The sequence below is a fragment of the Propithecus coquereli genome, unplaced genomic scaffold (assembly GCF_000956105.1).
Source record: "Propithecus coquereli isolate 6110/MARCELLA unplaced genomic scaffold, Pcoq_1.0 Scaffold388, whole genome shotgun sequence".
Taxonomy (NCBI): domain Eukaryota; kingdom Metazoa; phylum Chordata; class Mammalia; order Primates; family Indriidae; genus Propithecus; species Propithecus coquereli.
This window is the reverse complement of record NW_012149596.1, coordinates 157,346-171,058: the sequence shown is the minus strand read 5'-3', so window position 1 is coordinate 171,058 and position 13,713 is coordinate 157,346. Positions and strand designations below refer to the sequence as shown.

The window sequence follows — 13,713 nt, the reverse complement described above, 5'->3', positions numbered from 1 at the left end:
TCATTCTGCGAAGATAGAAATGTTCTATAGTCTGCCCAGTCCATTGTGGTAGCCAGTAGCCACATGTGGCTATTGAGCAGTTGAAATGTGGTGTAGTGCAACTGAGGAACTGAATTTTAAATTTTATTTAATGTTAAATAAATTTAAATAGCCACATGTTGGCTAGTGGCTACCACATTGGACAGCATAGTTCTAGACAATTGTGTGGTTCTGAAGAATCTTGATGTGCCAAAAAATGTTGACCTCTCTTAACCCCATATTTTATTACAAATACCCTAAGTAAATTAGTATCAAAGACTTGGCTGGTTGAGGTACCCTGGTTTGTGAAAAGAAGGTGGGATGTGGAGTCACAGGCCCAGGGTTGAGTTCTAGCCCTGCCAGTCACTGATCGAGTGGCTTGGGCACACTTTATCCTCTCCCATCAGTTTCCTCATCCATAAAGTAGGAATAATGGTACCGATTTCCTAGGGCTATTGTGAATATTAAAAGGAATAACACATGTAAAGCATAGAGCATAGCACCTGAAAATTATGTTGGTCTCAGCTCAGGCAGAGATTTCTCAATTCGATTCATGTGTTTTTTTTTTTTTTTTTTTTTTTGAGACAGAGTCTCACTCTATTGCCCTGGCTAGAGTGAGTGCCATGGCGTCAGCCTAGCTCACAGCAACCTCACACTCCTGGGCTCAAGCAATCCTACTGCCTCAGCCTCCTGAGTAGCTGGGACTACAGACATGCGCCACCATGCCCGGCTAATTTTTTCTATATATTTTTAGTTGTCCAGTTAGTTTCTTTCTATTTTTAGTAGAGACGGGGTCTCACTCTTGCTCAGGCTGGTTTCGAACTCCTGAGCTCAAACAATCCGCCCGCCTCGGCCTCCCAGAGTGCTAGGATTACAGGCGTGAGCCACCGTTCCCGGCCTATGCTTTTAATAAGTAAAGTAACAGATTATCACTTAACCCAAGAATGTTTCCAAAGAGCACTCTGAAAAGCAGCTTTATTATTTTAGTGCTATGCTGTCTGTGACTGTGTCCAGATTTGTGTCTATTGAGAAATAGATTAATCGTAAGTCTGAGAAAGTTGTTTAGTCTGTCTGAAATATATTACTAACTATACTTATCTATAACTTTCTTACTATTTTCTTTCTAGTACCACCACCAAGTAAAGGGAGGTTAATATAACATAAAGATTCCTGATATTGGCCAAATATGGTGGCTCACCTGTAATCCCAGTACTATAAGAGGCCAAGGCGGGAGGATTGCTTCAGGCCAGGAGTTCAAGACCAGCGTGGGCAACATAGCAAGACCCAATCTCTATAAAAAAAATTTAAAAAAATTATCCAGGCATGGTGGTGCACACCTGTAGTCCCAGCTAATCAGGAGGCTGAGACAGGAGTATGGCTTCAGCCTAGGAGTTTGAGGCTGCAGTGAATTATGATTATGTCACTGCACTCCAGCCCTGGTGACAGAGTGAGACCCTGTCTCTAAAAAATAATTATAAAAAGACGATTACTGATATTGTTTTCTGAGCTATTAGTGTTGCTTCATTTAATTGGATGCAAAGGCTTACTTTTCCAGATTATCTTTGTAATTGTTTACTTGCCTTTAATGTGTTTATGCTATGGTAGAAAATAATGGAAGACATTACCAAACTACACCATTTTTATTTGCCCTGTGAAGATTGGCACAGTAAGGGTTTTATATAAATGAAAGTTCTAGAAAATTCACAGTTTAAACTTGTTCAACATCAGGACATTAACTTTAACTGATTTTTTAATGGAAATCTTCCTGAAATGGAGAACGTTTTTGTAAATTAGAAGTGCTTTACCAACCTCCTAAAAATCTGTTGTTGGAAAACTTGAGTCCTAAAAGAGAAACTTAAGTGCAGAGTTAGAGGGGCTCACAACACCGAATTGACTCTAGTGCCTGGTACATCAAATAAAAATGCTGGTATTTGGATATGGAGTGGTGTGGACTGGTTTTCTGGTTGAAGGTGACATAGTATGTGTGGGGTGATGTGGGCTGCTCTGTGACAGGGATCCCTCTCCATTCTGTGGTGTGTCATGGGTGCTGTGTACCATCTTTGTGGGCTGTTGCTTCACATGGATCCACAATTAAGGAAAGAAAACTTAAGTTTCCACCCCATAGTGACTTCTTAAGCAGCAACTCAAGAACACAAGTGCTGTTCCTTCCTGTGAACCATTATGAAGTGATTTCCTCCAATTTTAATTCTCTCACTTTTATACCTCTCAAATCAGTCAGGTTTCAGAAATCTGGGATCTGTATCGTCTAAGACTAATCCTCTAGTTGCATCACCCAGGTTGGTGAATCTTTTTTTTTTTTTTTAGACAGAGTCTCACTCTGTAGAGCCCAGGCTGGAGAACAGTGGCACTATCATAGCTCACTGTAGCCTGAAAAATCTGGGCTCTAGCAGTCCTCCTGCCTCAGCCTCCTGAGTAGCTGGGACTGCAGGTGAACATCACCAAGCCTGGCTAATTAAAAAAAATTTTTTTGTTGAGTTGGGGTCTTGCTGTATTGCCCAGGCTGGTCTCAAACTCCTGAGCTCAAGCCATCCTCCTGCCTCAGCCTCCCAAACAGCTGGGATTACAGGCGTGAGCCACTGCACCCAGCTATGGACTGGTCAATCTTTTGCTCATCCTTTGAGACTTGGTTCAAATATGCCACCTCCCCAGTCATTCTTCCTAGATTCTTTCATTATCTGCTCCCTCAGCTCTTTAAGTCTGTTGTGTACATAACAATACGTGCTGCTATCACGTCGAAGTAAAACTCAACGGATATCACACAGGTGGGCCAGGGAGAGGAGGGGATGGGTAAGTTCACACCTGACGGGTACAATGCACACATTCTGGGTGAAGGGCACACCTATAACTCTGACTCAAATTGTACAAAAGCAAATTATGTAACCAAAACGTGCATACCCCACAGTATTCTGAAATTTAAAAAAAGAAAAACAATATGCGCTGCCTTGTACTAAGTGCTGACAGGTGCCAAGTGCTCTTTAGTACACAGATGACGTGTTCAAGAAAAGTTAGTTGAATGAACAAATTCAGGTTCTTGATTTTTCCTTCTTCCTATTATTGCCATTCTTTGATTTTTCCCACTGCAGGCACCAGTGGCCTTCAGTTGGTTAATTGTGATTTCTCAGTCTGCATCCAGTTGGAAACAGCTGTTGTGACCCTGTTCTCTCTGATTTCAAGGGTCCTGCTGTGTGTATGTGTCAGGGTGCAGTCTGTTTAATCTCTCCCTTTAGAAGCCACGTACCCAGTCCCAGTCTGTCATCCCTCCTCGTGGTCAGGCACAGACTTGCTCAAGAGGGGCCTGGCACAGTTCCTGACCTGTTTTATAAGGTGTTGGGCAGAGAGAATGAGAAGTTGAAATTCAGACCACAGCTATATAAGTGTTCGTTGTTATTAGTGTTATTTATGCTTTTATTGTCATGAATAAATGAGTTAACTATATATCACTTTTACCATTGGTAAATACTGTAGTATTTCAGGAAGACCATGTTTAAGAGTCAGAAGGGAAGTCACATAGCCCAGACCGTCACTTTACTAAATCCTTAGACTTTGCTGTGTGCTGAGCTCTCCTGGCCAGCTGGTGGCTGTGTTGGATGTCTTCCACTTGCCCTGTGGATTGACTCACCACCCTGCTCCAACCTGATCTCAGCGTCAGGAGGCTGACTTGTAAGGAATATGCCAGAGGTTCTTTTGCCTTCTGGTTTCCCATTGGATTTGTCCACAGGAGAGCACCAGTGGGAGACTGGGGGGAGGACAGCCCTGCAGGGGCCCAGCAGGCTGGCTGTGTCCCTTGAGCAGAGGCCACAGCTCCTATCAGGCACCCTCTCCATGCAGCTCCAGATTCTGGTTAGTCACTCCTTCCCCTGGAGACTTTAGGCCTTAGCGATGGTACACAAGTGCCCTGATTCCAGTCTCGAGTACTGCCTTCTCCCTTGTGGTTTCCCTGTCCTCTGCCCACACTTTTATAAATAACCTCTCCGTTAAACTCTCCTCAAATTGCTGTGTGTTTCCTGCCAGGACCCCTGCTGATAAGGTCCTAGGCCCAGGGCTCCTGGACTGCCAAGCCCGGGCTCTCTGTTCTTCAAGATCAGCCTCTATGTCTTGAGTCCCTGAGTCCCCGAGGTACTGTGATGTGAACAGAGGCTTTCTGTGCTAACCCATGGCAGACACATTATGTGAGTGAGGAATAAAACTTCTCTTGTGCCCAACTACTGGGATTTAGAGAATTTCAATACTGTAGCATAAAGCAGCCCATCATACAAGCATAGTCTGTTTTCTCACCTCTAAATTGGGGAAAATGATAATACCACCCACCTTATAGGGGTTTATGAGAACTAAAGGAGATTGTGAAATGTTTAGCATAGTGCCTGCTTCAAGGTAAGGTCTCAATAATTGTCGTTATTATCACTGTTAATTTTTCTTCAACATTGAGTTAAAAACAAGACAATTTTTGTCATATCAAGGTAAATTTCTAGAGTAAAAATTTTATGTAAGGAGCCACAGATATTGTTTGTGTAACAAATAATCTAGAAAATAACCTTTTTAAACCTAATTCTAATTTTAATAAAATTAAAAATAAAAAAATAACCTAATTTTAAGCCTAAAGATCTTTCCTATTGTGTAACCTGCTAAGCTGTATTTAAGGGTGAAGGAAAGAGGTTAACTTTGCATCTCATGTTAACATCTGTATTGTAAAATGACATGTCCTTTAAGAACTACAGCTGATGGGCATGAACCCTACTAATGTCTGGTTAGTGTCTGAATGCGTAAAGTAATGATTCTAGCCCCTTGATTTATAATAACCTGGAGCAGCCGCATCGTATAGGAGACAGTTTTCAAATCCAAATTATTTTTTGCTTACTCTCAGTAAATGAATTAAATTTTTGAAATGGAAGGCATGATGGAGGCAGTGTCATTCTGGAAACTCCCTTAATCTTTACCAAAATTAGAGAAAGGAGGATCGCAAAAGAAAAAAACAGAGTCAAAACTAGCTGATATGCTGGGCACTGTGCTGTGCACCTGTAGTCCCAGCCACTCAGGAGGCTGAGGCGGAAAAATCGCTTGAGGGCAGGAGTTCAAGGCCAGCCTGGGCAACATAATGAGACTCCGTCTCTAAAAAACAAAAGAAGGAAAACTAGCCAACAGAGCATCCCATCACCCAGCAGCAGCTGGGAGACTTGGGTATAGGAATAGCAGCTGTGCAGGGGAAAGGGGGCTGCTGACCTTTTTGAACATCAGGTAACCCACAAATTTTCCACAACTATTTATACTCAAAAGGAAGGCTCCCCACTGGCAGTAAAGAACTTCGTGGGCATATCTGATAGCATTCCAAACTGAGAGAGGGCTTTAGAGGCTCCAATTTGTGGACGAGTGCAAGGACACTGGAGGAGGTTAGAGGGTGTGGGAATGACCTGAGTCCTCAGGGCTCTCAGAAATACCCAGCACGGATCTCTCTAGAAGGACAGAGGCACTCCCTAAAGACAAACTGCTAGGCCCACAAACCCTGACTGATGGAGTATGAAAGGAAGAAAGCTCAGCTACTAAAGGAGGAGAGGGCTAGAAGCAGTGGATCTCAGAAAGTATTGGGGAGGTGGCTACACCCAGAGGCCGTATTTTTAATAGTTCAATGTAAAACCAGAAGAGGGCGCCCTGGAGCCATGAACTAGAACAACTCTTCTGGGCCCACTTCTGCCCCTACTCACCTCGCTTAAATATGAGCGACAGAAATGAATTGAGGTTGAAGTTTGTGCAAACATATTGTAAGAAAAAAATGAGGATAACCCCTCTGAATAGCAAAGCTACAGTTAATGAAGTCATACCAGAAAAATAAGGCCCCTAAAAGGCGAAACTTTATTAATATTCCAAAAGCAGCTAAAGGAAATTAAGAAAATGAAAGATGTTATTAAAGTACATGCATTAGGATTGGAAAATTCAGAAATGAGAGAACTAAACAATAGGGCATTATGAGAAGGGAGCCAACAGAAAGGAATGGAGGGGGAACTTCTAGAGTAAAAGAGATATAAAAAAGTACATTTTAAAAAGATGGGCAAGGCTGGGACTGGTGGCTCACTCCTGTAATCCCAACAGTTTGGGAGGCTGAAGTGAGAGGATCACTTGAGGCCAGGAATTCAAGCCAAGCCTGGGCAACATGGCAAAACCCTGTCTCTAAAAAAAGTAGAAAAATTATCTGGGCGCAGTCAGTGGCGCACACCTGTAGTCCCAGCTACTCAGGAGGCTGAGGCAGAAGGATCGCTTGAACCCAGGAGTTCAAGGCTTCAGTGAGCTGTGATCACACCACTGCACCCCAGCCTGGGTGCTGGGTGACAGAGTGAGACCCTGTCTCCAAAAAAAAAAAGGGGCAAAATCAAACAATAGTGTCAGAGAGTATGCATTTGGATGATCAAAATATTATACAAAGAAAGGTAAGCAAATAATTACTTAATTCAGGTTAGTATTTCATTTTGAGTGAAGGAAGGGGTTTGAGATTGGGATGGGACACATTGGGGGAGCTGGCAAAGTTCCATTATTTCTTGATCTGGGTGGTGGTTACAAGACTGGTTGGCTTATAAATAACTCACTAAACATTTGTTTGGCTTGGTTTTCTAATTGTATCAGTCAGTAATGCCTTTGGCTGCAAAGAACAGAAAAACTTGGTTAATTCCAGCTAAACAAATAGATGTTTCTCTTGGGTACTAGTCCCAGGCTGGTGCCACAGGTCCCACTACAATTAGGCATGCAGGCACTTGGTCTTTCTACTGCACTGCCCGTGGGTTTCAGTCACACGTCAGTTGCCCCATGGAAGCAAGATGACGATGTGAGTGTCTGGCCTCTCTGCCCTCTTCCAAACAGGAAGAGGTGGTGCTCTCTGCAAAGGAAGCGGGGAAAGTGAGTTATTAGCTTTTGCAGTCCTTATGGCAGAAACCATCAAGCAGGAAGGTAGCTGGGTGTGAGTGTTGAGAGAGAACACAGCTGCATGTGTATGTCTCGAGTAGTGGTTCTTAACCAGGGGTGATTTTGCCCCCCAGGGAACATTTGACAATGTCTAGAGACATTTTTAGTTGTCGCAGTTGAGTGGGGTAGTGCTACTGGCATCTGGTGGGTAGAGGCCAGGGATGCTGCTAAACATCCTACGATGCATCGCACAGCCCTGTACAACAAGGAGATTATCTGATCTGAAACGGCAATAGAGCCAAGGCTGAAAACCCCTGGTCTTGAGCAGTGGTTATCAAAGTGTGGTCTGGGGGCCCTTGGGGGTCCCCAAAACCTTTTCAAGGAGTCCATCAGGTCAAAACTGATTTAATAATAACAGTAATACATTATTTTTTTTTTTTTTTTTTTTTACTTTTCACAAGTGTACAGTGGAGTTTTCTAGAGGCTGCATAATGTGTATATTGACTATCTGTTGCTGAAATATAGGAACAGGTATGGGAACCATCTGTCTTCCATTAATCCAGACATTTAAAGAAGATTTGCAGAAATGTAAAACAATGGCTCTCTTTTCACGCATTTTTTTTTTTTTTTTGGTTTTGGAAAATATTTTTTCCATTAAAATATGTCATGTTAACATATGGGTTATTTTAAATGAATAGGTATTTTTTTCTGTTTTATTCAATATAGTAAATATTGGTATCTATAACCCACAAAACTTAAGGCTCTTTGGGGACCTCAGTAATTTTTAAGAATGTGAAGGGGTGCTGAGGCCAAAAGTTTGAGAACCGCTGATCTGGAGAATAGCTGATTTTTAAATGCCTAAGAAATGTGAAAACTAGAAGCGTTACTTTGTATAGCCTGGCATAAATGAAGATTTTCGTGATTTCACAGACCTTCATTAAAGTCTTCCCTGTGCCCTGATGATGCTGGGTTGTGGGAGCGCAGTGGTCGATAAAACAGCATTTCTACCTTCAAGGAGATTTCAACTCTCCGGTGAAGCCAAAGCACATCGATTGTGATTATTTTTTTAAGTTCTGTACCAAGTGTTTTCAAAGTGTGGTGGGATCACGGTGGAAAGCATAGTGTTTTGGCGCAGTGTCATTAGACTCGAGCATCATATCAAACCTCACTCAGATTAGGAAGATTGCTGTTTCATTTCAGCCATAAATAGTCCATGTTTGACCCCCATGCTGTCTCCCGAACCACCTGGTCCCACCTAAGATAGGAATTGCCTCTATTAATCTGTAATCAGTGGTTTAAGGTCAGAAACCAAAACTAATTTCTCTGCCTTCGGCCCACTTTTTAGTGACCGTGCTGGCGATATTTAATGAATTGCATGCAGATGTGGATCTTTACGCACTTCTATTTGGAGAGAGTGTCCTAAATGATGCTGTTGCCATCGTACTGTCCTCGTAAGTAGCAATGTTTCTGCTGAGGAAGAGAGACCCTGGTTTCCCACATGCTTTAGGCTAAATTCACAGGCCCACCTTAAAAGTGTTAAATATTGAATTGGGCATTTTTCTAAATGAGATTTATCAGCTTTGTTTATAAAGTTGCATTGTTCTGTCCAATCAGCAGCAATCAGAATGCTGATGCCAGCATAACATGGTGGCTACAGATTAAACTAAATGAATTTACCCTGGGCAGTGTTTGGCAGAATATAGATGCCTATGTTTGTTGATATTTTCAGGTACCATGGTATAAAACCAGCACAGTCTTTTTAAACTCTCTTTTCTTTTTAAACTCTAGGTCTATTGTTGCCTACCAGCCAGCAGGACTGAACACTCATGCCTTTGATGCTGCTGCCTTTTTTAAGTCAGTTGGAATTTTTCTAGGTATATTTAGTGGCTCTTTTACCATGGGAGCTGTGACTGGTGTTGTGACTGCTCTAATATCCTTTTGTAGTTTCCGCCTCTGCCTGGGTGTGCGTGTGTGACATTACACTTTCAAAAGAAAGTTCTTAGTTCTTCCTTTCAGATCAGAATCTTAAGTCGATTGCTCCACTGAGGTGTGGTAGCTCCCTAAATGTGTCCCTCTGGTGAAGCTCGAAGGTTTGGTCTCTGGCTAAGAGTCTGAGAAAGTGTTTGGGAGTGCAACCCGAGACTTTGCTCTGTCTTCACCTTTGCTTTGTCTCTCCCTTTCTTATGAACCAGTTGGAGCATTAGTTTTAGGGGGCTGAAAAGAGTTGAGGAGCCAGGAGGAGGCTGAGAAATCAGGGACCACTGGAGTACTTTGGCCCCAGCTAGCTGCTGCCGTCAGCTGCACAGGGCCATATAGTGTTACGTGGCCATAGCTAGGTGGGGGCCATCAGTGGGAATTACTGCACAGTGGCCTTCTGTAAGTGAAGGATGGCACAGTATTGAAACAAACAAACAGAAAAGCAAAGTGTGGAAAGAGCGAGCAGCCTCTCCACAGCTGTGCTGAATCCTTCCTCATGTCCTCTTTGCTGGGCATTACAAAGGTTAATTAGAGCTACATCCTTTCGTCATGCAATCAATGTAAAAAAATTAACAAAAATTATTAACGAGATTTTGTACATTTGGTTTTTGTGCCAAGTCTTTGAAATATGGTGTGTGTTTTGCTCTTACAGCACATCTCAGTTCAAACTAGCCACATTTTAAGTGTTCGGTAGCCACATGTGGCTAGTGGCTGCTGTATCAGCACAGATTTAGATTGCTTTCTTCATAGAGGCCCTTTTGATGCTCTGGAAACTTACTTTGCTCAGTGGAACTACCATGAGATGGTTGTGTGCTGGCCCTTTGTCAAATGGCAGTGTTAGTAGAGGGATCTCTGGTTCCAAAAGGTGACACCAGCACACGGTAGCTGCCCTGGAAGTTGTGTATGTCTTCCTTTCTTTCGTGTGCCTTTAGTAGGCCCCTGCTATGGACTCAGGCCTCAGTGGCACACAGGGATCAGAGTCTCATGAGCCTTGTCCTCACAGCCCTGCCAGAACTAACTTTCCCGGCAAGCCTGAGGCCATGACTGCACCTCTCAGAACGGTGGGCATTGCAAGGAGCACAGAAAACCGGTTGCCAGTTTCTTTAGAAAGCTGAAAAAAATAGTTTTATTGAGATATAATCCACATACCATATAAGCTACCCATTTAAAGTGTGCAAGTCAGTGGTTTTTGGTATATTACATTTATTAATTTTTTAAAATTATGGTAAAATATATCTAACAAAATTTGCCATTTAACCATTTTTAAATGCATAATTCAGGGGCATTAAGCACACTCACAATGTTGTGTAACCATCTGCCCTATTTCCAGAACTTTTTCATCATCCCAAACAGAAAGTCTGTACCCATTAAACAATCTCTCTCCATGCCCCCCTCTCCCCAGCCCCTGGGAACCTCTGTTCTGCTGGAAAGCTTAATTTTTATTACTGAAAAAATCTGCAGCAGCTTTAGGGCCTCAAGAGCAGAGTTGGAGGGAAAGGCTGGCTCTTAGGAAGGAGTCCTGGGGTAATAGAGTGTGGTTCTTGGTGCCTGTGACACATGTGCCTGGAGATGTGGTCCTTGACAAGGTGCTGACGTGACCAAGTTTACCAAGCTGCACTGCTTCCCCCTGCTGGAGACAGCGCTCTTCTTCCTCATGTCCTGGAGCACGTTCCTCTTGGCAGAAGCCTGTGGATTTACAGGTGAGTTTTCTCTCATCTTGGGCCATCCTTCCCTTCACCGTAACCGGGGCTCTAGGAGCTTCTGAAGGGAGGGAAGACTTAGCAGCTGCATGGAACTGATTAGCTGTTGAACGAGTGTCTGTATAGAGGATTGCTGAGCAAGGCTGGTGTTCTGTCTTGATGGATCATTTCGTTTCCAAAAGTTAACAGATTTTTTAAGAATAATTCATCATTCCAAACTCAGTTTTGTATTGAATACTCATTCTTTTTTTAAATTTTTTTTTATTTCAGAGTTTTACAGGGGTACACACATTTTGGTTACATAATTCACTTTTGTACAGTTTGAGTCAAAGTTATAGGTGTTCCCTTCACCCAGTTAGTGTGCATTGTACCTGTTAGGTGTGGATTTACCCATCCCCTTCTCCCCACTGCCACCTGCTTGATTTTCCTTGAGTTTTACTTCCATATGTGCACATAAGTGTTGATTGATTAGTTCCAATTTAGTATTGAGTACATGTGGGGTTTTTCCATTCTTGTGATACTTCACTAAGAAGAATGGTCTCCAGTTCCATCCAGATTGTTACAAAAGGTACTGGATCACCACTTTTTATGGCTGAGTAGTATTCCATGTATACATATACCACATTTTATTAATCCACTCATGTATCGATAGGCACTTGGGTTGTTTCCACATCTTTGCAATTGTGAATTGTGCTGCTGTAAGCATTCAAGTGCAAGTGTCTTTTTTTATAAAATGTCTTTTTTTCCTTTGGGTTTTGACTGTAAGTCAATGTTCAGCTGCAAAGGTTACTGGATATATTAAAATTTTATTTGTATCCTCCCTGTGGTTGCTATGTTATTTTACATACAGTAGCAATAATAAGCAAAATATGTCTCCTTAAAAGGCAATTTTGTATCTGCTCAGATTGAGTGTGAACACAGTTTTTCATTGTTTTGTCTCTGGGCTATTTGATCATTGTTTTTCAATACCATGTTGTTATGGTGCCAGCTCATATAATATTAGTGTGGTTAATAATGTGGTTTTAGTTCCTCACATTCTCTCATTAAAAAAGAAATCACTGAATCTTTCCATAAGAAAACTTAAGTACAATTACTATACATAATCTAGGTACTTAGGATGTAATTTTATCGCTTTTTCAAAATATGACAATATATCTTTATATGCAGCATTATAAAATGCCTAACTTCCTTAAAACTTGACAGTTATCTATAATTGTGTAGGCAGAGTCCCAGGTGTGTCAGTTGTCTTGTACAACAAAATGGTCACCATTAACTGGAAATCTAGATCCTCAGGGCTTGGATAAATGGAATGGTACTCTCGATCTATTTTGTCTGAAGCCCCAGATTATGCAAGAATATAAAGCATTGGCTTGAAATTAAATTCATTCATTCTAAAAACAGAGAGGAATATGCCAAAAGTATATGAAGGGTCCTTACGGGAAATGAATGCTGTATGCCAACTACAGATGGTGAATTAAGTAAGCATTTAGAGGAGGGGAGAGAATGCCCTTAAGACTGGAGCAAGGGGAGAACTGGGGGACTTGGCTTTGACAGAGGCAGGGGTAGGAGATGGAAAGGTTGGTATGAGAGGTGAGGGGCTGGGGAGCATTCAGTGATAGGGAACTTTCAAAAATATTCAAGAAGTTGAATATGCTGGGCTTATCTACCTTAACTTTTTGTTTCACCAGGGTTTTTTTTTCCTGCCTCTTTTTTTCCCCATTATTTTTTTTTTAATCTCCTGACAGGTGTTGTAGCCGTCCTTTTCTGTGGAATCACACAAGCTCATTACACCTACAACAATTTGTCAGTGGAATCAAGAAGTCGAACCAAGCAGGTGAGAGAGCCTGGTACTCATGAGTTGCCTGTTAATACAGGGAAGGGGGAAACTGCAGGGTTTAAAGCTTCCTTTTCCCTTCTCTGTACAGCTCTTTGAGGTGTTACACTTCCTGGCAGAGAACTTCATCTTCTCCTACATGGGCCTGGCGCTGTTTACTTTCCAGAAGCACGTTTTCAGCCCCATATTCATCATTGGCGCTTTCGTATCCTTTTCTTGTTCCACCATTTTCTACGTGGAGAGGCGACCACTGCTAGGGAAGCTATACTAATAATGCTAATAATAATTTCTGTTTTGAGTGGGTAACTGAGTCAGTGCTAGTTCACAGTGTTTTTACAGTGAGAAAAAGAAGGCTTAAGTGGCATTTCATAAAGCTAAATGTATTTGACTTAAAGAACTTCATTTATTGGAAGATCATCTTTTCTGCATTTTCTGTGTAAGATGGCTTTTCTGTTAAACTGGTGCTTGGCAGATGATAGTTTATTTTGTAACGTGCCCTTCTTGGGTAAATCTAAAAGTCAGCAACCATGTCAGTCCCCAGAATTATTTTTGATGTTTCATCGCCACATTAATTCCAGTCCTAGAGGTTCCCTGATTTGGATGACTTGAAGGTTCTGTTTGTCTTGTTCTCAACTGTGTCCCCAGGGTAGGCAGCCGTGTGCTTGGCAGGTGATAGTTTATTTTGTAACGTGCCCTTCTTGGTAAATCTAAAAGTCAGCAACGATGTCAGTCCCCAGAATTATTTTTGATGTTTCATCGCCACATTAATTCCAGTCCCAGAGGTTGCCTGATTTGGATGACTTGAAGGTTCTGTTTGTCTTGTTCTCAACTGTGTCCCCAGGGTAGGCAGCCGTTCCTCAGGCCACCCAGAGAAACCTGCAGGCAGTGACCATGCTTTCATCCAAGCTGCCCTGCTGCTGGCTACAGATCATGGTGGAAAAGATTCTGCTTGCCATCCCCCCCAAAAAAAGATAAAATGTTAAAATACTTGGTCCCTCGATTTAGACCCATTGTGAGTGCAGTATCTGGAAAAAAGACACAGTTCGGAGGGTCGGCTTCTCTCAGGTAAGGAGAGCTGTGAGCGCCTAGCAATAGATCTACAGCTGAGGCTTTCTCTCACTTGGCCTCAGATACTATTATTTTCATTAAGGTGAACTTTTCTGGGGCTTGATTTCAAGATACTGAGAAGTCCCCTATTGCTGGACACTCACTTTTGCCTTTTCTAAAGCTACATGAGTATCTTTATGTCTTAGAATGTTGGCAAAAAAGGAATATTTT

General features: G+C 42.2%; 1 protein-coding gene across 1 annotated transcript in view; it reads left to right on the top strand.

The window, feature by feature from the left end:
- SLC9A7 (solute carrier family 9, subfamily A (NHE7, cation proton antiporter 7), member 7) overlaps positions 1-13,713 on the top strand; it is a 183,156-nt gene that overhangs the window by 127,739 nt on the left and 41,704 nt on the right. The window contains exons 6-10 of the mRNA XM_012652292.1: positions 8,270-8,375; positions 8,713-8,854; positions 10,496-10,601; positions 12,347-12,435; positions 12,527-12,640. Of these exons, the coding sequence (XP_012507746.1) occupies positions 8,270-8,375; positions 8,713-8,854; positions 10,496-10,601; positions 12,347-12,435; positions 12,527-12,640 (557 nt within the window). The remainder of the gene's footprint in view (positions 1-8,269; positions 8,376-8,712; positions 8,855-10,495; positions 10,602-12,346; positions 12,436-12,526; positions 12,641-13,713) is intronic.